The 25419-nt window shown below is 40.0% G+C and overlaps 1 protein-coding gene and 1 long non-coding RNA gene across 5 annotated transcripts; one reads left to right on the top strand and one right to left on the bottom strand.

Annotated features, from left to right (window-relative positions):
• Nucleotides 1–7812: 7812 nt before the first annotated feature.
• Nucleotides 7813–24654, top strand: LOC114789057 (25-hydroxycholesterol 7-alpha-hydroxylase-like). Of its 2 annotated transcripts, none has more exons than XM_028978121.1 (6): nt 7813–8100; nt 19703–19839; nt 20722–21315; nt 21418–21594; nt 21674–21852; nt 23569–24654. In XM_028978121.1, exons 1-6 carry the CDS (start codon nt 8027–8029, stop codon nt 23869–23871), a joined length of 1464 nt encoding a protein of 487 aa, XP_028833954.1. In that variant the 5' UTR covers nt 7813–8026; the 3' UTR covers nt 23872–24654. The 2 variants fall into 2 exon arrangements, with proteins under 2 accessions (XP_028833954.1, XP_028833953.1); XM_028978120.1 differs by having other exon boundaries at nt 7814–8100; nt 21388–21594.
• LOC114789058 (uncharacterized) lies at nt 9496–14181 on the bottom strand. 3 transcript variants are annotated; one of them, XR_003749611.1, is made up of 7 exons: nt 13921–14181; nt 13553–13677; nt 12493–12664; nt 11495–11915; nt 11332–11402; nt 10997–11165; nt 9496–9903 (listed from the first exon to the last, which is right to left on the bottom strand). It is a non-coding gene; the product is annotated as an uncharacterized LOC114789058 (long non-coding RNA). The 3 variants fall into 3 exon arrangements; XR_003749612.1 differs by having other exon boundaries at nt 11495–11792; nt 11889–11915; nt 13553–14181; XR_003749610.1 differs by having other exon boundaries at nt 13553–14181.
• Nucleotides 24655–25419: the final 765 nt, after the last annotated feature.

The following is a 25419-nucleotide window of genomic DNA, read 5'->3' on the forward strand; positions in this document are numbered from 1 at the left end:
GCTAGATGTTTAAGTCCAAAATTGGCGCAGCCTGGTGAGGAAGCTGCTCCAAATAAATGGACTTTCATCCGAAAAACTGATGCCGTAGACTCCAGATCACCATTCTCCCACCATAAGAACCTCAAGTAATCTTGGTCTTCAGGTTTTACATGGAATTGATGAAACATTCGTTCCACATCACACATAATAGCGACTGGACCCTTTCGAAATCTACAAAGAACTTGTTTGTGAGCTCTGGCCCTGTAAGAAGGTGGTCATTCAATGATATGTCTTGAAATCTTGCAGAGCAATCAAAGACCACTCGTATTTTCTCTGGCTTTTGAGGGTGGTATACGCCATGGTGGGGGATATACCAGGCTGGTTGTTTATCAAGCTCTTCTTCTGGGACCCTTTCTGCTTCACCACGACTAATAATGAAATTCATGAAATTCATGTAGTCTGACCGATATTTCTGGTCTCTCTTGAGCTTCCTTTCCAAGCACATGAGACGTTGAACAGCAAATGGCTTGTTATTTGGTAGATCTGGTCTGTCTTGTTTAAAAGGCAGAGGCATTTCATAATGACCATCTTCTTTGTGTTTAATTTCATCTTTCATCTTAGTCAAAAACCGGAGATCTTCTTGAGAGAGATTTGCCTCTTCTCCAAGTCTTTCAATGAAGTCAGATTCCAGCACCTTAAGTACATCTTCTGGAGCAGTCATTTCTTTTATTCTTGTTTTGCAAACATAATGAACTCTTCAGCTTACCCGTTACTTTGGGTTCAGGGGTCACTTGCTTTACAATGATGCGGTGACTTACTCCAATTGGATCACTGTAGTGTTCGCCTGGATCACTGTAGCTCACTATGCTCCAACCTAAGTCAGTTTTCTGTGCAAAGGGTTGGTTGTCCTTACCACATACAACTTCTCTAGGCATTAGTGCTTGTGGACAGTTATACCCGATCAGAAGACCGATTTCACATTCCTTCTGTGGGGCAATGTGTTCTGCAAGATGCTCCAAATGAGGCCATGCCCTTGCAGTCTCTGGAGTCGGAATGTGTGTACGATTTGCAGGTATGAATTCACGAGTGTAAACCGTTGGCACTGTGATCTTCTTAGGAGAAAATAACCCTCTTATTTGTAGGCCTTTGAGTCTCTTACATGGTACAATTGTCCCCTTGGACGACATTGTAGACAGTTTCAACTTAACTTGTTCTGCGCCAACATCTAGAACATCTGCTACTTCCTCAAGAATGAATGAAGAGTCACTTTGTGAATCTAACAGAGCATAGACGAGGACTTCTTTGTTTGAATCACTTGGCATGGACACATAAACAGGAACTATCGCTGAAGTCTGAGGGCTATTACCATCATGCACAACCCTATTGGATGTGGTTTCTTGAGTGGTGTCTTGTGGTTGTGGCAATTGTGGCTTTCTTTCCTTATTGTAACTTGCCTCATTATATTCTGATCGATCCTCATGTAGGCATGTGGGGTGGCGTTTTGAGCAGGTGTCGCAGACCATCCGGTTGCTGCAATTCTTGGATTGATGGCCAGGACTCAAACAGCCGAAGCACAGTTTCTCCCTCTGAATGAACTTGATTCGATCAGCAACTGGCTTTGTGGTTAGTCTGCGGCACTTGTGTAAGACATGTCCTGTTTTCTTACAAAACACACATGTGCTTATGTTCTTCTCAGTTGTGTTGGTTGTAAAGATTTTTGCACTTGCTGCTTGGTTCCTAGAGGTCACTACATTCTGAGGTTTAGACCTTGTCCTTTCCAGCTCCCCTTGCCGCAAGGCATAGTAAGATGTAACAGGGTTACAAGCAATACGATCCTCCATTGTCAAGAATGTTACAAAATACTTGAAATCTGGGAACCGTCCATGCTCCAGCTGGTACTGTGTGGCTTTCCGGTTCCATCTGTTGCTTAACCAGTCAGGCAACTTGGCTGTCAGTTTTTGATTTTCAGCGCCATCATCAAGAACATGCAAACTCTCATTATGAACCATGGCACATTGGCAACTGCGTAAAAAGTCGACAAATTTCCTTAAGTCAGAACTCTCTCTTGACGCTATTTTTGGCCAGGCATGTAATTTGTCTCGACAGGCTTTGGCAATCATAAAGGGCTGGCCATATCGTTCATTGAGCAGTTCCCATGCAGCAGCATATGCAGTATCTGAACCGATCAGAAAATAACCTTCCAAGGCCTCTCTAGCTGCTCCTCCAACATATTTCTGAAGGAAGAATATCTTCTCTGAACTTGGAATGTTTTTCTTTTCAATTAGTGTTTGAAAGGATGACTTCCAATGATTAAACTTGAGTGGATCACCACTAAAAACTGTGGGCTCTGGAATGGGTAGCCTGTTTGCTGATATAGCCTCAGCTAAGACTTTCAAAAGCTCTCCTGTGTCATCTTGAAGCATGCGTTTTGGTGCTGCATCCTTTGGTGGTTGTAAGTGCTGGTCCTCAGGATTCACCTGATTGACTGACTGTCTGACTTTATGTAGCACAAAGCTCTGTGGAGCAACCTCTTGGGCTGGATTGAGCTCACTTTCATCATACACTTGCTTTGGCTGCATTCAGCTTTTTCAGTTCCTCCAAACGCTCAAGTTCTCTCTTTAGGTTTTCTACAGTCCTTCTTCTTGCAGCATTCTCTTCTTGCTGTTTCTTTAAGAAAGCAACCTCATGTTTCTTTCTTTCTAGCCTACGTTCAGTTTCTTCCCTTTCTCCTTCAAGACGACGAGCTAATGCAGCTGCTTCTTGGTCTGCAACAATCAACTTCTCTTCAGCTTCAAGTTTTTGCAGTTTCTCTTGGTAGTCCTCTTGTTCAGCCATAATCTGCAATACAGCTTGTGTAGCTGCATACTCAGCAGCAGCTTCTTGTCTTTTTACTGAGGATGCATAAGAGCGAATGGAAAACGCTTTAGAACCAGTAGAGGCAGGAGGTGAAACACTGGAAGCTGAGGATGAGAATACAGAACTATGATCTGGCCAAGTCAACTCCTCCGCTGTTCCCTGCATTTCAGATTGAGCATTTTGTACTACAGTTTTAGTGATCGAGATGCAGTTATCCATCTTGCGACGCATGTCATGGTCTGGACGATCAATTCTTCGGTAATCATCATAAGCATTATTCAACTCGGATAATTCCCTTTGAATACTGATACTGTGTTCTTGTAGGATGTCACTAGGATCCTGTTTTAACACAGATCTTTTAGCTACCTTAATCAGAGCTTTCCATCGTTCGTATTTGCTGTCAAAGCGAAGCAATAGCCCCTTAATTTGCTCTTTCTGAAACTCCTTTCCTTTTTCCTTTCTGTTAATATCCGGGCTCTTTCACTTCTACGAGGCTCTTTAGGCTGTGTTATTCCTTGCATAATACTTGATTCTTCTTCCAGGGCAGCTGCTGCACCTTGTGCTTCTTTACTTGTATGTGACATTCTAATTATTTAGACATATATATATATATATACACACACACACACACACACACACACACAGGCAACAAAATTCGCAAATACTGAATAATGGGATTAACTAAATGAAATTACTGTCGTTCAAATTAGCCCATATACATCTGGAATATTACAGAGTAAACTAGAAGCCAAAATTCCAGGGGAAATTTTGATGGGTCTGTCCGGGCATTGGTCACAGCTGCGGGCATGGGATTTGTAAAATGGGGCTTCTTTACTGTGGTACTGCAGTATCACATCAAAGAAGTTTTATTTTACAAATCCGTTGTTTCTTTACGTTTGACGGTCTTTGTGTGGCGGTCTTTAACGTAAGACATGTTCTTTTTTGCCATTCTCAGCACAATAATAAATGGTCTGTCTTCCTGACAGACCCAATTACACTTTAACAGAGTTCTTATTATAACCTTTTCACACACTGAACTTGTAAAAGAATAACTGTTCAGTTGAACATGAATTTACACCAATTAAGTAAATGTACGTGAAACACCGTCGCAGTGACTTAGAGACTTCTTCATGAAAACCTTATGAGCATATGTGTCCTTTGCGTTAAACGCTGGCTTATCTGTGTTCCCGTCTCGACGAGCTGTCCGATGTGCACAGGTCGGGCGAGTCTGGGCAGGAGCAGGAGACCGGAGACTCGGATGCGGCGGCGACGATCACAGTCGAGTTTGACTTTTACTCCCTCCAGATAATACACGACACCGCGGTTCATCAGTCACAGATGGATTTATTCCTTCGTTAAACTTCTCCGCCAATCCACCATAAATCCACCATAAATCCACCGTCAAACTGTCATTACATAAATGTACAGAATGATCAATGTAAATATAACAAATAAACATTTAAACTAAAATTGACAAATGCACAATAAAACAGAAACACAGTTAAACGTACCTCGCTGGCTGCACGTAACCGTGAGGGAATAAATTTGCTTTAGAACAAAACTTAACACGAAACACTTCCAACTTTTTCTTTCTCTTCTTCACAGCTTACTTTCACCTTTAACAACATATTTATGCCTTCTTTAATTTACGGCATCTTCTAGCTTCTTAACCCTTTTGCGTCACTTAAATGTGACTGTGTGCAACACGGAATATAACTTGGTTCCTACCCATAAACGAAACAATGTTTATAAAATGAAGAAAATAAGTAAACACAATAAATTAAACAACTTGACATAATTTACATTTATGGCAGTTAAAGAGAGTACAAACAAAAGCAATGGCAGACAGTGGCATTGTACAACTGGTACAGAAATATGTGGCTATAGAGGTATATTTGTGTAACAGTGGAATATTTGTGTAACTAGGACAGCCTAACTAAGGTGAATTGAACACTCTCTATGCTTGACTAGATGACTGTGTAATAAGGCCAGAGTGTGTTTTCAGTTTACATTTAAACACTGAAACTATGTCAGAGTCCCAAACACTGACCAGCAAGCCATTCCACAGTTGCGGAGCGCTTAAGGAGAAGGATCTGCTCCCAGATGTGACCTTCTGTACTTTGGGTACCAGTAGTGACCCCGCACCCTTTGAAAGCAGGGGGTGTGGCGGATCGTAAATAACTAAAGGTTTACTCAGGTAGTGCAGGACGAGACCATTAAGAGATTTATAGTTAAAAAGTAGTTACGTTCATCCTAAATTTTATGGGTAGCCAGTGCAGTGATTGTAAGACCAGTATGATGTGGTCAAATTTTCTGTTTTATGTTAAAATGCAGCATTTTAAACTAGCTGGAGTTTTCTCATGCACTTACTAGAACATCCAGACAGTAATGCTTTGCAGTAATCTATCCTTGATGTAATAAAGACATGGACCAATTTTTCTGCATCGTGCATTGAGATCATGTTTCATATCTTTGCAATATTTCTAAGGTGAAAGAATGCTATTGTAATGATATTATCTACATGCGAATCGAATGAGAGACCTGCATCAATAAGGACACCTAGATCATTTACTTCTGAATTGGTGAGATAGAAATTCTATCCAGAGTTATGATGTAGTCAGACAGCATCCACTGTCTATTGTCCTTCAGACACTTCTCTATTCTGTTCAGATGCTGTCTCTGGTCTGGCATGGCTAATAAATAAAACTGTGTGTTGTCAACACAGAAGTGAAAGTTAATACCTTGTTCATGAATTATGTGACATAAATGTAACATGTATAAGGAAAATGGCAACGGACCTAAGACGGAACCTTGTAGAACACAAAACTCCACTGTACCATGTGAAGACGAATCACCATTAATGTCCTCAAACTGATACCGATCAGTCAAATATGATCTGAACCATACAAGGACTATTCCCTTAATCCCAACAACATTCTTTAACCTGTTAAGGAGAATAGCATGAGCAAAAGTGTCAAACGCTGCACTCAGGTCAAGCTGGACATGCTTCAGTACTGTGATGAAGTCTAAATCCTGACCGATATACTTCATGAATGTTCTTGCTGTGTATGTATGTGCACAGCTGCTGGGTTATGACCTTTTCTAAAATGTTCAACATAAACAGAAGATTGGATATTGGTTCATAATTCAAAAGATGACTGCGATCAAGATATACACACACACACTTACACACACCTCTATTAACCTCTACTCAGCATATGGTTTAAGTAAATGCATTTAAAGAACTGGAGAGAACACACACAAAGAACACACACAAAGATACTTTGTACCTGCCCCCGAGCATCATTTCACTGTGCCATTAGTATATATAGGTTCTTGTATAGTCAGATATTACATTATTTTTTCAGATTTCACTGTAAAACAACTTCATGCTATGTTTCAACACACCGGTGTAGAAAGATTTACATTTAAAACTAATTTGTTAGAAAAAAGACTTCTGTGGAAAATGTGGGAAGACAAATATCCCCTCGGCTGTTGTTTGTTGACTTTATCTCCAGCAGAAGAGACGGGAGGGACTTACATGCCAAAAAAGAACCCCGGCCAGAAACCCAACTTCAATTCCATCTGAAGAAAGGCTTCAAATGAATGTATTAAACTAACATATTATGTTCTGCAGTACCCTCCCACTTTCACACTGCTGGCTCATTTTCAAAGACACATTATAAATACAGATACCATCTTGAAAAGAAACAATTAGTGGAAGGATATACGTTGGTAAAATAATTCCTGGGGTACCAGGAGCTGTCCAGACACATCAATGGTCTCTTGTGGTTTTTAACCTTTTAAATGCCAGAATGGTTACATAATGTCATACATTTTTATTGAAGTGAAAGTGAAGTGGTTGTGAAACACAGCACATGGTGACACAACGAAATGTGTCCTCTGCTTTAAACCATCACCCTTGGTGAGCAGTGGGCAGCCATGACAGGCACCCGGGGAGAAGTGTGTGTGGACGGTGCTTTGCTCAGTGGCACCTCAGTTGCACCTTGGCAGCTTGGGATTCGAACCAGCAACCTTCTGAATACGGGGCCTCATCCTAGACAGAAAAAAATACAATCTTTGTCATAAAATACAGTATTTGATGATTATTATTATTAGACTCTGAGCTGACCCAATGATTGACAGCAACACTGATTTTGATGCATTGTTTATTCTTATCAATGAATCCTTGTTTTGAGTTTGTAACCCTTTAAATGCCACTGTGGTTACATAACAAAATGGCTTAAATTACAGGGAACAATAAACTACAAAAAGTTCCACAAAACACATTTTGACAAGTATTTCATTATTATTATTATTATTAGATGTTGGACATTTCTCACTCATACCATCAATCCAACATCAATATCGACACACACTAAACATTTCATAGGTACCCTTACATAAATGAAAAGTGTTCAACTTTGCGGTATGCATTAAGACGAAAAAAGTATGGCCATCTGGTTGACAAGTATAAAAACGTGGAACTGAAAGCCAGTCGTCCATAATGAAATCTTAAAATAAAAGAATGCATTTTCTCCCCTTTAAGATACATTTGGGGTCAAAAATACAATTTGTAATGGTTTCCAATGGGACATTTTTTGTATCTTGGCTAGTTTAGGCTGTTTTAAGGAACTGAGACAACAACAATGAATTTTTTTAATAAAATGATTTTCCTCCGGCTCAACACAGCCAAAATGAACGGCACGAAGTGTCCCGCGGATCTTTTAAGGGTTGTTAATCAGTAATAATATTAGCTTCACAAGTTACAGATTGAAACAATAAAAATGAAACCATTTGAACATTTACCAGACTGTTATTACAGATGTTGGAATGGGAATTCCTGTGTGCCAGGCGGCCTTTCGCGGCAAACAGCGAATCTGTGGGCATTCTGTGCCACCCAATCACAGCCATAAAACGCCCCCCACCCCCGTCACCCCTCGTGTTTTCTTTACCTCTCTACCAACTCGTGATTTGCGTGCATTTTTAGGATCCGGGAGGTGACCTGAGTGGGTTGAAAACCGGCAGCACCTGGTTGCAGGACAACGTGAAAGAAGAAGAAGAAAAAAAATAAACCGAACAGCGGATCTTGTCTTTTAAAGGCCGTGCCACGCCCCTCATACATTCGCAATAAAAGGAGGGGCTTGGTCGTGTCCGATCACGGCCGCACCGCGCCTGCTCCGGAGGGGACATGGACTGGATCGCGGCTGTCCTCGTGTTCGTGTCTCTCCTGCTCTTCCTCAGCGCGGCTCTCGGCAGGAGAAGGTACGATCGTGGAAACTGCTTTTACTTTTTCTGGGATTTAAAAAAAAAAAAAAAAAAAAAAAACGCGCCCGAACTGTGAGTCCGTGTTTTACGCGTCTGTTGTTTGTCCTACTTTTGTGGTTTTTATCTTCTGTGACCGCTGACAACCGCGGAGAATTAACGCTTCGTTATTTCGGACTGTGGGACATTTAAACAAGAATGTGTCTTATGTGCTGACGTGAGCAAGTGAACACAAATGTGCCCCTAATAAATCCCACATTCATTCAGGTTCAAAGGTAAATGTCATGTTTCAGTAGTAGAGCGTGTGTGTGTGCGTGTGCGTGTGCGTGGGACTGAGATAAGATGTGGTGAAGTGTTCCATGTGAGCTATTCCCCAGGTTTGTGAGGAAACCGCTGGCTGCTGCATGGACAGAACTACAGGTGATTGAGGCACACAGGAAAACCCGGGTTCGAAACGAGAGATCGCCCTGGCTGCTCAGTGCTGATTGTGCAAACAAGCTCTGGGTGCTCTGATTTCTGACCGTTACGTAATTCACCAGATACCGAACGTTGTGCTGCATGAAAAGATGCGTTGGTTCATGATCTATATCATCTTTGCATGTGAGCGCTCCTATCCCATCAGTCCCAGCCCAGAGATCTCTGATACTGAAATAATTTAATAATTCACTCACTCGCTCACTCACTCACTGTCCATAACTGTAAGTCATACTCATTAGAGTTGCTGGAATCCAGGGCAGGGCACACACACACACACCATTCACATACACACACTGTAAAAAATAAACCGTAAATTTTACGGTAAAAAACCGGCAGCTGTGGTTGCCAGAAATTTACCGTGAAAAATACGGTAGCAACGTTATTGGTTTTACAGGATTGCACTAACTGTACTGTATATTTTACGGATTTTAATTGTTTTTTTTACGGTTTATAACCGTCTAATTAACATTTATTTTGCTATAAAAAAAAATTAGACCCGTCAAATTCCAGGGTTTACATTGTAATATTTACGGTTCATGGCCATGTTTTTTACAGTTCAGAACTGTCTAATTTAAAGGTTTTTGTTGTAATAATTACGGCTCGTTACCATATTTTTTACAGCTCAGAACTGTCTAAATTATAGGTTTATGTTGTAATAAATACGTTAAAACCTATAATTATTTCACAAAGCAGACAGAAAACTATTTAAACTAAGGAAAAAACATTAAATATGTAAATGCTGTTGAATTATTTTTAATATAAATAAACTGAACATAAGTGAATTCATTCAGCAATTCTATGAAAGCACCATTTTATCACATTAGCTGGGAGCAAGAAGAGATAAAGGTAAAATAGCAATGTAACTTGTAAGTCAAATCATCAAAACCCATCAAAACCTAATAAAAACTTACACATCAGTGTGGTCCCAAGTATTTTTAATAAAGACTGGCAGGCATTTAAACATTAGTGTTTTTTTTCTGTTCTTGTGTTTTATCATAAGTATACAATGGCTTAAGATCAGTCTTAAAATCAGACAAGAAATCGGTCAAGACTATGCATTTAAAATTTAGATTCCGCTATCTAACTGACACTTTAGTTAGATAGGTAAAGTTTAAGTCGAACATTTACATTAATAACTACTAAAGCAGAACAAGGAACAACACAAGTTGCTGGGCACCTTTGCAGGCCATTTACAATGTCTCTCGCCACTTGTAATCCGAAAGGTCAGAGATTAAGGTGAAGACTCTTGGGTTCACTGGAAGTTGTTTTTTGTTCTTCTTTTCCACCACCTTTGTGCCCTTTTCAGGATTGATGATGAAAAAACACCTTGAAAAGAAAAAACAACATTGAAAACCTCTGTAAATGGAGCCACATACACAGTCTCACAAAAGTGAGTACACCCCTCACATTTCAGCAATTATTTTAGTATATTTTCTTAAGGGACAATACTATAGAAATGAAATATGGATATATTTTTAGAGCGGTCAATGTGCTGTTTGTATAGCAGTATAGATTTCCTGCCCTCTGAAAATAACTTAACATACAGCCATTATTGTCAAAATAGCTGGCAACAAAAGTGAGTACACCTTATGTTTTACCAGATGTATGTTGTTTAACCATGCAAAGCCACATGTCCTATTCGTCGTGTTCATGTTTTTGCCTGCTTGACAGGACCATACAAATTTGTGTATCTTGTATTAGAGCAGTTAAAATTTGGTTATTTGAGTCCAATTATCTCATACCAACCACTGGATGTTAAACATGGCACCTTAGAGCAAAGAACTCTTTGATGATTTGAGAATTACAATTGTTGCTCTCCACAAAGATGAGCAAGGCTATAGGCTATAATATTGGTAACAATCTGACACCGATTTACAGTACAGTTGTCAGGGTCATACAGAGGTTTTGCAAGGTGGGTTACACTCGGAAGCCTGAAAATAATCTCACAGCCTAGGCCATCTTTGTGGAGAACAACAATTTTAATTCTCAAATCCTCAGAGAGTTCTTTGCTATAAGGTGCCATGTTGAACATTCAATGGTATGAGAAAATCGTACTAAAAGCACCAAATTTTAACTGCTCCAAAACAAGATACACAAACTTGTATGGTCCTGTCAAGCAGACAAAAACATGAACATGATAAAGAGGACATGTGGCTTTGCATGGTTAAACAACATAAATCTGGTAAAACATAAGGTGTACTCACTTTTGTTGCCAGCTATTTTGATATTAATGTATGTATGTAAAGTTATTTTCAGTGGACCGAACATATATACTGCAATACAAACACCACACTGACTACTCTAAAATATACCCATATTTTATTTCTACAGTATTGTCCCTTAAGAAGATAAAATAATTGCTGAAATGTAAAGTAAGGTACTATAAAGTGAACCTCCCCTCCTAGGTGTCTCTACATACCTTTGCAAAAATTCAAGCACCGATGCCAATTCAGTAGGGTAGTGAATGTTGAAACAGTAATAACTGCCGAACATTAGGCTAACAGCAGCGATGAATGTAGTGATGTCATCATTCACAATCTTGCGGTCCACACTGAGCATGAATCGATCAGCAGCATAGCAGGAGGGTCCTGTGGATACATTTCAATGCAATGAAGTTATGTACATGTAGCAAGGTAATAGAGTATTTGCAAATATGACTGTTAGACAAATTGAAGTTTATTTTGTACTGCACTGAAAAACTATTTCACATAGGGTTCATGATAAAAGAGACACTTGTGTTTGCTAGATACTCACTTAATATTATTGTGAAATCAGAGTTGAGGGTTAAGCAGGTGTCTTTCCAGAAGAGGAGGCACAGACCACCACTGGTAAAATATATAAACTCAACTTTATAGATAAACATTTAATCATTAAAGCTTTGAGGGTGTTACTGTATATGAATAAAACTTAAACTTACCACAGACAATGATGCAAGGGGTCACAGGCAAGTTTCCCAACTCTTCATCCTTTTCAAGGCTTGTCTCTTCTACATAATGAAGAAGGAGCGCCTCTTTCTCATCAAAATAGGAGAGAAGTAGAAGAATCAAGTCAAGAATTTTGAGAAGTAGAAGAATCAACCATTTGTCTGTCCTCTCAAAACTTGAAGTTTTGTGACAGCCCGTAAGACACGCTTGTTCCTGGTTGCACAAACATTCCTCATGAAGTTCAACAGCCTGTTTCCCTTTGTGTCAATGCTGTTTAGGAAGATCTCTTTCCTGAAACAAAAATGGCCACTCTTCAGTAAGGGTTTTCATGTCTGTTCCTTTGTTGATATCTTTTCGTTGACTGTAGTATGTAGATTTTATGAGAACCTTCACTTCCTCTTTCAGAAATTTGTGCTGTAAAAAAAAAAAGAGACATAGGTACGTACTTAGTTGGACCAGGAATAGTTTGTTGCCCTATTGTTATTCAAAACCAGGTGTTCATTTAGAATGACAAGATAGTAAGTAAATTACAGACAAACTTTTTACAGTTGTACAGTTACTTTAACGGACATACTAATATTTTGCCTCACTGTTAAAATAAAATGTATTAAACAGAACAAATAACCAAAAATAACAACAAAAAAACAAAACTGCTACTTTTAGGTAACAAAAGTAATAATTATGTCTGACCATTACAGGGATAGTTCACCCAAAAATGAAAATTCTGTCATCCTTTCTCACTCCCAGATTGTTCCAAACGTGTATGCATTTATTTGTTCTGCTAAACACAAAGGGAGATATTTGTAAGACAGCCAGTAACCAAACAGGCAGTAAATGGGAATGAGATCTGCTTGGTTACTGACATTCTTCCAAATATCTTCCTTTGTGTTTAGCAGAAAAAGAAATGTATACACATTTTGGAACAATCAGAATTTTCATTTTAATATTAAACCATCCCTTTTTTGTAATGGAAACAAATACTTGGACTTACTGGTCTCCTTTAGAACAGAAATAAATTTCCTGGCTTGAATCTTCTGGGGACTCCACTCCAAGTGACTTTAAGGTGTCCTCAAGAGATTTTTTAGTTGCGATTGAGAGTTCAGGTAATACAGCATCAATGGCATTGCTGATGTTTAAAGTGTTTAGCTCTGAATCACCCATTTCTGAAAAACAACCAAAATAATAATTCACATAAATTATAAATTAACCAAAAAATGTTTTGTATAACGTACCCCTGTACATTACTTCTGCTGGGACTTTGGTATTCTCTGTAAATCCAAACTGCCTTACTGCATCTTTAACAGAATCACCATACAGCTCTGGGTAAAATGCAGTGCTGTTTTTTCCCCTCAAACTTAGATCACACATTGACCCTTCTGACAGATAGGCCTGGTACATTTGATGCCTTTCAGAGAGAGTGGAGCACAGGTTTTTTAAATTCTTTAAGTTCCTAGCACATCTTTTAAAGTAACTGTGCTTACTTTCAAAGCGCATTGTCCACAACCTGATCAAAGGACCAAACTTTAAAATCAGTGCAGGGTAATGTCGCGAGTAGTGATGCTTAGGCTTTAACCTATGTCCTGGAAAGAAAGAAAATCTACAAGCAAGATATTCTTGGATAAGAACGTCAAGGTACGCAACCTCTGGCAATGAAATTTTCTGTGCACAAATGAGCTCCACAATGTCTTTTAGCTGAAGGGTCAACTGCCAAACATCATCTGTGGGCTCTTTCACCTTGTCACACATGATCACAGGAAGAAGTCTTAGAAAATTCCAGTTCTGAATAGCCTGACCAGAAAGCTTTACTCCATTGGAGTTTACTGCACATAGCTTACTCAACGCATCAGAGCCACTGTACTTACATTTCTTAATGAGTCTATTCAGAATTGAATAAGTGAACCACTTTTTCTACTTTATGAAGTACTTCAGGAAAAGGCCTAAATCATAGGAAAGGATACCCTCAAAAATGTCATGGCCTAAACAAGGTGGCAGGCCAGGCACACAAACATTGAAGTAATTTAATGAATTAAAAATTGACTCAGATATTATACCTTCGACGTTTTGTTGTTCTTCAGACTGTAAAATGTCTACTGCAGATTTGTAGTTTTCAGGAGTGCGCTGAGGTCCACATGCATTTGGATCTGTTTGAAAATCTGTTCGTGTTATCCGGCAATACCTGCAGAAATATTCAGAAAAACTGAAATTTTCTGTGAATCCATATTATGAGACCCCAAATTGTCCCCTGCAATGCACAAAAGAGTCCCTTTAACTTAACAACCTAAATGCTGTTTCACATCGTGCTTGCAAATCTGACTAAGTTTTACATGCGCTGCGAAGATATATTCATGCGCCACAAACAGGGTACATGCTACTCGTGTTTAAAACCACACACTTCTTCAAACGATTTAATTCAACTTACCAATTTGCCCAGACACATTTATCTTACTTTACATTCCCACCAGTTTGTAGTTCTGCTCAGTCAAAGCAATAATCGTTCGCCACTTGTCCACTGCCGACGTGCTGAAACGCAAACGCTCCGCGCCAATGAGAGCTCAGCCAATCAAATTCTTTGGCCAAGGCGCAATTTTATTATGATTGGACGATGCTTAACGGTTATCTTTCAAATACTTTAAACTAATTCCTGAGAGCAGAGACAAAACAGAGCTTAGAATTTCAGATTTCGTTTCACACACCCTTAAAAAGTAAAACCACTGCTAATTACAGCAAAACATTACACTGGACACAGACAGGACACACCTATCAAAACACACAATTTTAACATAAGCATAAAGTTACAATCTTTTCTGGTTATTAGCATGTTGACTAAAGGCTGATTTGTACTTTAAGCATGTGTCATGTCGGGGTGTAGAGGGAGGACGGCTTGCAGGAAACGTCTTGTAGAAATAACTTCTTTACTTAATTCAAACGAGAGCTCTTCACATACACCAAGGGTGTACTCACACTAGGCAGTTTGAACCGTGCCCGAGTGCGTTTGACCACCAAAGCGCGGCTCGTTTGACTAGTGTGAGTGCTCCGAGCCGTGCCCGGGCGCGGTTCGCATGAAGTGTGAGCGCTAACCGTGCTGAAGCACGGAACAGTACGCGTGATGTCACGTTTTTGCGACGTTCCAAAACCAACATGGCGGGGAAAGGGAAAGGTGCAATGTTTGTTGGAAATTTGGGCAGATGAGAGCATCAACAACAGGTGGACAAAACGCATAAAAACTCCGATATGTTTTGCAAAATACGGGATTATCTTCTTCATCGGGGATACCAAAGAACCACCGAACAGTGCCGAGACAAGGTTAAAATACTGCAGGCACAGTATTTAAAGGTGCGGGATGCACCTTAAATCTGGCAGCTCTGCAGACGAAAAAGATCAATTCCAATGGTATTACGCTGTCGACGGCATCAAACCATCTAGCCAACCGAATGCGATCAGCGAGAGCGCCGCTCTTCCTGTTTCTCCTGAAACCCCGCCCACCATAATGACGTAAGCGTGCTGAAAGCATATGTGAGTGCAGGCCAGACTCGTACTCGGCAACCGTGCCTAGTGTGAGTACACCCTAAGAACGTTTCCAGTCCAGAGGAGTGGAGTGGTTCTTTAAAACACTACAATACAATATTTTATGATAACAACTACTATAGAAATCTATTGAAATCGAACGAGAATTGCTGGTGTCTTCCTCTTGTAAGTCACTTTGGATAAAAGCGTCTGCTAAATAAAGTAAAGTAAAGTAAAGTAACTACTTATACATTTCCAATGTGTACAGATTACAAAAAACTCAAGGCATGAATATGTTCAAACGCTTTTCTTCATGACATTTTTTAGAGAGCATTGACTGAAATCAACACAAGCAGGTTTAATAACATCATGTTATCTCATGGGTTTTCACATGTGATGCCATGAGTTTCACACAAGAATGTTCCAAAAACACATTTTTGCACATGTAAAAAACATGAAATTCATGTCTTTTCTGTAATGGATAATACAGTATATTGTTAATTTTCCTGCAATAAACCGTATTTTCGTATGTTTTTAACTGTTAAATGTAAGGTCTTACTCTGTAAAACTGATTACGGTTTTGCACTGTAAATTCTACGGTTATCCCATGTTTTCAGGAATACGGTTGTATCCTGTAGCATTTATACGGTATTTTACTGTTAAATTTACGGACATTTTTTACAGTGCACCATTCACATACACACATACAACTACAGACAAATCAGAGTTTCCAATCCACCTAGTGTATATGCCTTTGGATGGTGGGAGGAATGTGGAGAACCCAGAGGAAACTTGTTTTATATGAGATTTTATTATACATTAAACAAAAAACACTACTTAGGCGCAGTGTTGGGAAGGTTACTTTTAAAATATATTCCGTTACAGATTACAGAATACATGCCCCAAAATGTAGTTTGTAACATATTCCGTTAAGTTACTCAATGTGAGTAACGTATTCTGAATACTTTGGACCCTCAATGACCCTCTTCCTGATTAGGACGAAAAGGTAAAAATATTTTTTTTTGAATGTGGAGTCTTTTGATGCTGAGAGCAGCTTGGTTGCTGGCAAACAGTGTTTGCATTGCATGATCAGATTCGCCCGTCCCTTTCTTCTTTAAATGTGAAGTGGTGTCGGAATTTCCAAGTAAGAAATTCATTCCTGCCCGGCCACTGCTGGCTCTGTTGTGCTGGCTCCGGGTCCACCAACAGGACGCTTACATTAGAGCCGCTTATTGCGTGTTTTGTTTGGGTTTCCGGTGTTCTGACTATTTATGCTGCTTTGTCGGTGCTACCGTATAGGGTTCCATTTAAATTAGTGCATTTCCGATAACGGTACAAATCACTTTAAATGGCACCAATACTCAGTCCATATGCACTGTAAGAGTATAAAGATCATGGTGTAACAGTGAATGAAATCATATTTATTTACAATTTCAGGGGTAGCATGGATTTGTGGGTGCTGAAACAGAGCGCAAACATGAGGGACTGCGCACGCGCAGATCCGCTAGGTAGCACAACGCATGTTTCGATAGAACACCTGTGTTATGCGTGGTTCACGCAGCGTGGAATTACCAAAATTAGAGAGGGGATAGCCTAACATATGAAACAGGAAAAACCCGCCATGTAATCCATTTATTTCAGCAAAGTAACTGTATTCTGATTATCACTCATTTAAATGGTAACTGTAAAAAAATACAGTTACTCATATTTTTTATTCTAAATATGTAACGTCATCACATGTATTCCGTTACTCCCCAACACGGCTTAGGCGAAACCTTAATCATCCGCCTTGTTCAAGGCCGCAAATCACAACCCGGAGTGGGAGGAGAGTCAACCATGCTCAGACAGACCATCTGCAGTCCTGCCTAGAACACGCTCAGTGGCACCTTGGCGGATCGGGGATTTGAACCGGCGACCTTCTGATTACGGGGCCACTTCCTTAACCGCTAGGCCACCACTGCCCCAAAAATGGAAAAATCTCATGGCCAGAGGTCACAGTACTAATAGTAGACTAACATTCTAACCTGCTGCAGCAGGTTTTATTACAATACTTTATTGCTTCTGCTTTAAAAAAACAGTGAAAAAGTGCGGCACCATTTTACTGGCCCAGGTTTTACTAGACATGTGTACTCTCTGACAGTAAAAGCCTTTGTTGTGGTTTACTTTACCATACATCTTGCCATGGCCTGAGCACAATTTCCTTGTCTAACGCGTCTATGGGAACCAATCCTGACATTTCGCATTGCCTACATAAGAAATAAGTGCCACAACTACAAATAAAAATAAATAGTTTGTTAGTCAAACTGAAGGCTGCTTGTTGCTTGTCCTACATGAAATATGTCTGTAAATTACATTTCTGTTTATTTTAATAAAATAGTTTGTAGCAAAGCACTGTCCCCACACACTGCTCCCCGGCACCTTTCATGGCTGTTTACTGCTCACCGAGGGGGATGGTTTTGCTTCACTTTCACTTCACTTGTCTGGATGGATCATTTCAGATGAGACTATTACACTATTAGCAGTGAAGTGATTCTGTCCAATTATTGCGTATTTTGGTATTTATTGGATAAAGTGGATTTTGGATGTGTATAAGTCCTCATGGCCACGGGAAATAATAGCACTGTAAAACTGAGGAGAATGGAGTAAAAAAAATAAAAAATCTCTCTCTCTACACACAGAAGAGTTATATTCAAACCACTCCAACTTGATGTTACCTGGCAGAAAGTGGCATGGCACAATAGAGGTTAAAAGGATGAACAGTTTCTAATTTATTAACACCAGTAAATTATTATTGCAGTTACATGTGAATATTGTTAGTAAAAAGGTACCAATGTTACAGAGAAAAACCAAAATGAAACGAAAAGATAGAAAAAGACTGAATCAAGCTTCAGAGACATCACCTGATCCAGGAGAAAAATGGGAGGAGAGAAAAGACTCAAAAGCCAGAAGGCTTCCAATGGAAAAGCAGCTGAGAAAGAAAGTGAAGTTGTCGCTACCACACGTGAACAATCCTTTATACACCTGGCCTACAGGAAGCTGTCACAGACCAATCAGAACCTGTTGTTTCTGACGCCATGCCCTCTATGCCTCCCATCTGGGGAAGACAAAGAGAGCAGGACTGGATATCACAAGAACCTGTGGCAGGCATTTCACACCACTTGCCATTTGACAAAGATATGGAAAACGGAGGCGTTGAATCTTCATGCAAAACGAAAGCACAGAAACATCATGTTCCTGCGACGTCCCATCTTCCAGACGGCTGCTTGATCCCCTGTGGCATTCAAGTATTCAGGGTCCATGGGGATCACAATTCGTTCATGATTGTGCATCTGCTTGTTCCTGGTCAGTTGGGAGGTCAAATGTAGCCGATGGTGGTGGTTCCGTGTCCTTTATGATCTTCAGGCGTCTGTGATCACACTTGTAGGGAAACCTGCCCCCTTGACAGAGATCAAACACAGCAGCATACATAGAATATTCAACTTGATCAAAGGCTTTGCATGCTTGGTTGGCTTCTTTGTCTGGAGTCTGAAGACTTGGTTGGGTTCTTTGTTTGGAGTCTGATGAAGTCAAAAGGTTGTAGTTTTGCATACAAACCAAACCAGAAAAATAAATGACAACAATGTAAATATAGTGAGAAGCTTAAAATGATATCAGGGAATTCATAACTGCGAATTTGCATCAATGGATTAAGTCTAATCAACAACAGTGGGCGGAAAAATAAATAGAAATAAAAAGTCACGCTTGTTGCCATGTGATTAGTGAATTACACATTATCACTAAAAGTTCTTATTTGAGATTATGGCACTGTTGAGGTGTTCAGAGAAAAAAACAGTTTCACATAAATATAAATTCTGATCCTAAACATGTTGATCATACTGAACATGAATTTAAACTGTAAAGTATTCATTTTAACAGTGCAATTTCCAATCCCTGATCAGTTATTATCAAATTGTTCACCGTGGGACATGGTTTATGATGTTCAATGTAATACCAGTAATCTAAAATTACTGGTTACAGTTTGGTTTGTGAGTTCATCTATTGTGGGAAGCTGTCACAGACCAATCAGAACCTGTTGTTTCTGACGCCATGCCCTCTGTGCCTCCCGTCTGGGGAAGACAAAGAGAGCAGGGCGGGGTATCACAAGAAACTGTGGCAGGCATTTTACACCTCTTGCCATTTGACAAAGATCTGGAAAAAGGAGGTTTTGAATCTTTATGCAAAACAAAAGCACAGAACCATCATGTTCCTGCGATGTCCCATCTTACAGCACTGCACCACTACTGCAGATTGGAAGAGGTGTGTCATACATGGGCATTGTTTGCCTAGAGTATAAGGAAGCATATTCAAAATCACAAGGTTGCGGGTTCAAATCCCAAACTGCCAAGGTACAACTGAGGTCCCCTTGAGCAAGGTATTGTCCCCGCACACTGCTCCCTGGGTGCCTTTCATGGCTGCCCACTGCTCACTAAGGCGATTGGTTAAATGCAGAGGAAACATTTAATTGTGTGCACTGCGTGTGGTGCTGCAGTGTATCTCAATGAGTCACTTCAGAGTATCATTAATCATTAAAAAGGCAAAGGTTGATCCTCAATATCAACGATAATCACTTTTTCTTCTCATGATGTCATTCTGCACATGTGTTTGCTTTGATTGGGTAATACTGTATTAATAAAATTGCACTTTTTTTTTTGTTCTAGGAGAGAAGGCGAACCTCCTTTGATTAAAGGATACCTGCCGTTCCTTGGGCATGCATTTGAATTTGGCCAAGATGCATTGAAACTCCTCACAAAACTCCAGAACAAACATGGAGATGTCTTCACTGTATTACTCGCTGGTCTGTTTTCAGTTGTTTCAGTTATGTGTGGAGTCTGTGTGTGTTTGTCTGTGTCCATCCATGTGGAGGGGTCTTTTGTGTTCTTGTTCTTCATCTTTCATACAGATGAAGTTGTGGGAAATGGTCTGAAACACAGACACACATGGAACTGATTACAAACCCACTCTCACTCACTTGGCTCTCCCTTGAGTCTAAAATTCCCAGAAACCTTAGCTCTTACCTCTGTTATGCTTTTCTCTTTTCTTGTCTTCGTGCCTTTTATTTATTTGCTGTTTAAAATGTGCATGTTGACCTATTTGAACTGTTGTTTTTCTAATTCCACCTCGTCTGTGGCATGATGTCTGTGCTGAATGGCGGTGCTAAAACACAACCTTTTACTTTTGCTCTTGGGATACATAAAGCCGTAGCATTTTAAAACCTCGATGTATGGCCAATAGGGACAAATTAGACATTTACTTTAATGAACTCTTTCATTATAGGAAATATTGCCAATTGCTCTTTCCTAGAATATTGCTATTGAAAACATTCAAAATTAAAAACAAATATGAAAAATAATAATTAAAATATTATTTAACAACTATTATGTAAAATTAACAGGGCTGGTATGTAAACGATGAAGCAGTGATAATTAGCCAACATTACATTTTCATCACAGTTGTTAGAATACTGTTACTTTTTACAATAACTTTCATTTACTCAAAATTATTAGCAAAACATCTATTTCCAGAAGCAGATACTCTATTAAACAATCATCAAATGATGCATGAATTGATGTGCACATCTCTATATATCATATCTATAGAGACTTGCAATTAAATTATTGCACAAAACAATTTACTGTTTTTCCTTATATCTATGCCTTTATATTTTGTCCTTTTGTAGGTAAGTACATTACATTTGTGATGGACCCCCATATGTACCCTGCAGTCGTCAAACATGGCCGGCAGCTCGACTTCCATGAGTTCTCAGATCAGATGGCCCCAGCATCGTTCGGTTACCCACCAATGCGGAAGTTCTCTGGTATGGGCGAGCAAGTCCAGCGCTCCTTCCGCCTCCTCCATGGTGACCATCTTCCTGCCCTCTCCAAAACCATGCTGCGGAATCTCCTGCAGGTCATGAAACACCACTTCCGCTCTGACCAAGGGCCGGGGGCATGGCAAGAATCTGGGCTTTATGAATTCTGTCATCGCATCATGTTTGAGGTTTCCTTGGTCACCATATACGGCCATCAAATTGACACACGTGAGGACCTGGAACAGCTGAGAGATAAATTTGAGAAGTTTGATTCTATGTTTCCTCTGCTGGTGGCCCGCGTGCCTATCTGGCTTCTGAGAAAAACGCAAACAGTGCGAAAGGAACTGATCAAGCACTTCCACCCCCAGAGAATGGCTAAATGGGAAAATCCATCTGAGTTCATCAAACATAGATCAGAGATTCTTCATCAGTACAACACACTTGGAGACCTAGAGCACGCAGGTAACACACCGCAAATTAAAATGTAATACTGATGTGCTAGATGAATAATAATGAGACAATTTATCTTACCAGCTTATCATTTTGCTGTACTGTGGGCCTCAGTTGGTAACACAATCCCAGCTGCATTTTGGGTAGTCTATTACCTGCTTTCAAGTCCAGAAGCCTTATCAACAGTGCGGTCAGAGATCAAGGCTGTGCTCGGTCTTGAGGACAAGCAGCTCTCTTTCAGTGAAGACTTTACACTGACCCATGAACAACTGGAGAAATTAACCTACATGGGTAAGTTCTAAGAAACAGAAAAGGCTCGGTTTCTGTGCAATGAATGTACTACTAGTCTTTTACTCCCTCCTCACCTTAGAAAGTGCATTGAACGAGAGTTTACGTCTTTCCACCGCCTCCATGAACATCCGCGTGGCGCTGGAGGATTTCAGCCTGCGTTTGGATGCCAAGAAGTCTTTCAACATGCGCAAAGGGGACACCATTGCCCTCTACCCTCAGAGCATGCACATGGACCCTGACATCTACCCTGAGCCTGAGGTGTGTGTACGCTTCTGCTGTGGTTTTGTCGTAGCCTCTTTTGCATGCTTCATGAATGTACAGTCATTTGAGTGAAGGGTGTTGGTGATTTTAAGAAGATTTGAATTCAGATTCTGAATTCAATGCTGACTTGTTTATAAAGAGTCTTATACAGTGGTGTGAAAAAAGTGTTTGCCCTCTCCCTGATTTCATACTTTTTTTCCACGTTAGTCACATTTAGATGTTTCATATCATCAATAATAAAAAATATTTGTTAATGACAACACAAACAAAAACCAACTTGTTTGAATCCATAGCTACATGGTTGTGTGTGACAAAGTGATTGCACAGTCCTGTTGAAACGTATTTTATTAGTGGTTCAATATTTCTTGCCACCCCAGGCCTGATACTGCCACACCTTGAGGCAGTAGTGGCCTAGTGGGTAAGGAAGCAGACCCGTAATTGGAAGGTTGCCAGTTCGGATCTTAAGCCACCAAGGTGCCACTGAGCAAAGCACTGTCCCCACACACTGCTCTCTGGGTGCCTGTCATGGCTGTCCACTGCTCACCAAGGGTGATGGTTTAAAGCAGAGGACACATTTTGTTGTGTCACCGTGTGCTGTGCTTCACAATGACAATCACTTCGCTTTTTCACACCTGTTCTCAATCAACAAATCACTTACATTTTTTGCTTAGTTTACAGCCACTTTACAGCCACTTTGAGCCAGTTCCACAATGAGATTTCCCCAGGATGCGCAGTTTTGTTAGCTTTAAATGCTGCAGTGTGTGTGTAGCTTTAAATGGTAATGAGGAGGAGAGAGGTGATACGAGGAGGAGAGCAGCCTATAGAAGTGAGCGGGCATTCATGGAAATGACGTCATCAACGGCATTCACCAACCACAATGTTTAGCGCAGACAGGAAGTCATAATGGCGTTTTTCCAGAAAAAACATCCAATCACTTAAAACATCCAATCACAAAGCTACTGCAATGCTTCGCTCATTTGGAAGCCACGATGGTTGGTGGAGATAGGGGCGGGGTGGGAAATTCTCTGGGTGGAAAATGTATGACTACATTAGTGGACAAATTCTAGATCTGACCTTCTGAGCTGCCGATCTCTGAACGGCGAGACAGAATGGCAAAAGCACTCTTTATACATATCGCCATTTCTAGCCACAGCAGCACATAAACAGGCTAGGGGAACTAGTATTAATGTTAAATAATCTCACAAAGTGAGATTGTCATGATGGGGGACCTTTAAATTAGCCCTGCTTGACAGTCATGCAGACCAAAATATCCTCAAACGCTGGAGTGGCCTGATCTGGTTCATGCTCAAAAACTCTCCATTGTGACTGAACAACCACAATTCTGCATGGATGAGTGGCCAAATTTTCTCCACAGCGCAGTAACTTTGTCACACAGGGCCATGCATTCTGTTTACTTGTGTTGTCTTTGACTAATATTTAGTGATATGAAATATTTAAATGTGAATAACATGGAAAAAATAAGAAATTAGAGAGGGGCAAACAGTTTCTTCAGCAGCTCCTTGGTTTTGGCACTCCAGGTCAGGTCATCCTCCACCTCAATGTCCAGGAACCTGAACACAGAGACCTTCTCCACAGAGGCCCCACTGATAATGCATGTTTTTTCTGACTTTTATGCATGTATTTTGCCAGGTGGGATGGGGAAAAACACATTTTTTTTTATTTTTACTAACATTGTGTGCTTTCCTCCTGCAGGTATATAAATTTGACCGTTTTTTGGAAGATGGTAAGCCACGTATGGAATTCTTGAAAAACAATAAGAGGTTGCATTATTACCTCATGCCTTTCGGATCAGGCAGCTCCATGTGCCCTGGACGCTTCTTTGCCCTAGCTGAGCTGAAGCAGCTACTGTGTGTGTTGCTGCTATACAGCGAGATCGAGTTATTCCCGCATGCACCGCTTAAGCTTGACATGTCACGTAGTGGTCTGGGCATCTTGCCCCCAACAAAAGATGTCCCGATGCGTTTCAGAGCATGCAACTTTGAGCCAGAAGAGTGAATTCAACTTTGTGAAATGCTGTGGATTGTGTAGAGGAAAGGGAAATCAAGAAATGCAAATACATTTCTGTAGAATAATTTCATACCATGTTCATTCAAAAAACCTGAATAACATTTCATTTTACACTGGATTGTTGACTACTTTGGCCTGTAGGGGACCTCTTACCTCAAACAAGAAACAACCTTTCAGATTTCCTGGAGAAATACCCTTTGTGAAACATTATATTCATGCATATGGGTGATTTTGTGCAAACCCTTTGTAAATTTTGAATTCAAATTTAAGGTCTCTGTTCCTTAAAGAAAAGTTAATTATTGTTAATTATTGCATAAAAGTGCAACTCTTACATTTTAACGATTTAACACATTGTTACCATTGTGTAAATATATTTAGATTTTTTAAAAATGTATTTAAATGTTAACTTCTTGTAACCGCTTTTTTAAACACTAAATACTGAGATTATAATGGTAAATTTTAAGGACTGCATTTTGAGTGCAACATAAACCGTATACATTACTGTAAAACTGTGAGCTGAAAGGTTGAATGTGAGTAAATTACAAGCATACAGGGATGTATGCAAACTGGGAATATTTTTGTTTTAGTATGCATTCTGTTTGTAAAACCATTTCACCCATCCAGTGTCATCCAGACACTGCAGAAGAAAACTATTTTCTCTGGGATTCAGCAGCTTCTGACTGGTTTTAACTGTATTAACATGCAATCCAAGATTCTTTAAAACAAAAATGTGTCCTTACCTTTTCATTCAATAAAGAGACCAGAAACACAGGACTTTGTGGTATTACGTTCAAATGAGCTTTGCACAAGCTATTTCAGTTCTAAAAACTAATGCTATCTTTAATATGGCTAATCATGTGGTGGTAGTAGCCTAGTGGGTAACACACTCGCCTATGAACCAGAAGACCCGGGTTCGAATCCCGCTTACTACCATTGTGTCCCTGAGCAAGAAACTTAACCCTAAGTTGCTCCAGGGAGACTGTCCCTGTAACTACTGATTGTAAGTCGCTCTGGATAAGGGCGTCTGATAAATGCTGTAAATGTAAATGTAATCAGGCTTCCTGTACAAGCATACATATACACAAATGACACACAACTGCCTACACCACAAGTAACATTTATTTTTGAAACACTTTTTGCTGGAACGTGTTCAAAACTACTCTTCCATCCAGTGCAACAGACAACTACATAAATATTAACACCACACTGAATATCAGTGAGGGCATAAAACGATGAAAATGAAAAGATCAAAAATATATACAAGCAACAGCTACAGATCAAACCCAAATGATAAAAAAAGTAGCTCTTTCCATTTAACAGGCATCAACAAGCAGAACTGACCAGCTGAACATGAAAAGCAGTGTGTGTGGACGGTGCTTTGCTCAGTGGCACCTCAGTTGCACCTTGGCAGCTTGGGATTCATTTACATTTACATTTACAGCATTTATCAGACACCCTTATCCAGAGCGACTTACAATCAGTAGTTACAGGGACAGTCTCCCTGGAGCAACTTAGGGTTAAGTGTCTTGCTCAGGG

This window comes from Denticeps clupeoides, chromosome 4, assembly GCF_900700375.1.
Source record: "Denticeps clupeoides chromosome 4, fDenClu1.1, whole genome shotgun sequence".
Classification (NCBI taxonomy): Eukaryota; Metazoa; Chordata; class Actinopteri; order Clupeiformes; family Denticipitidae; genus Denticeps; species Denticeps clupeoides.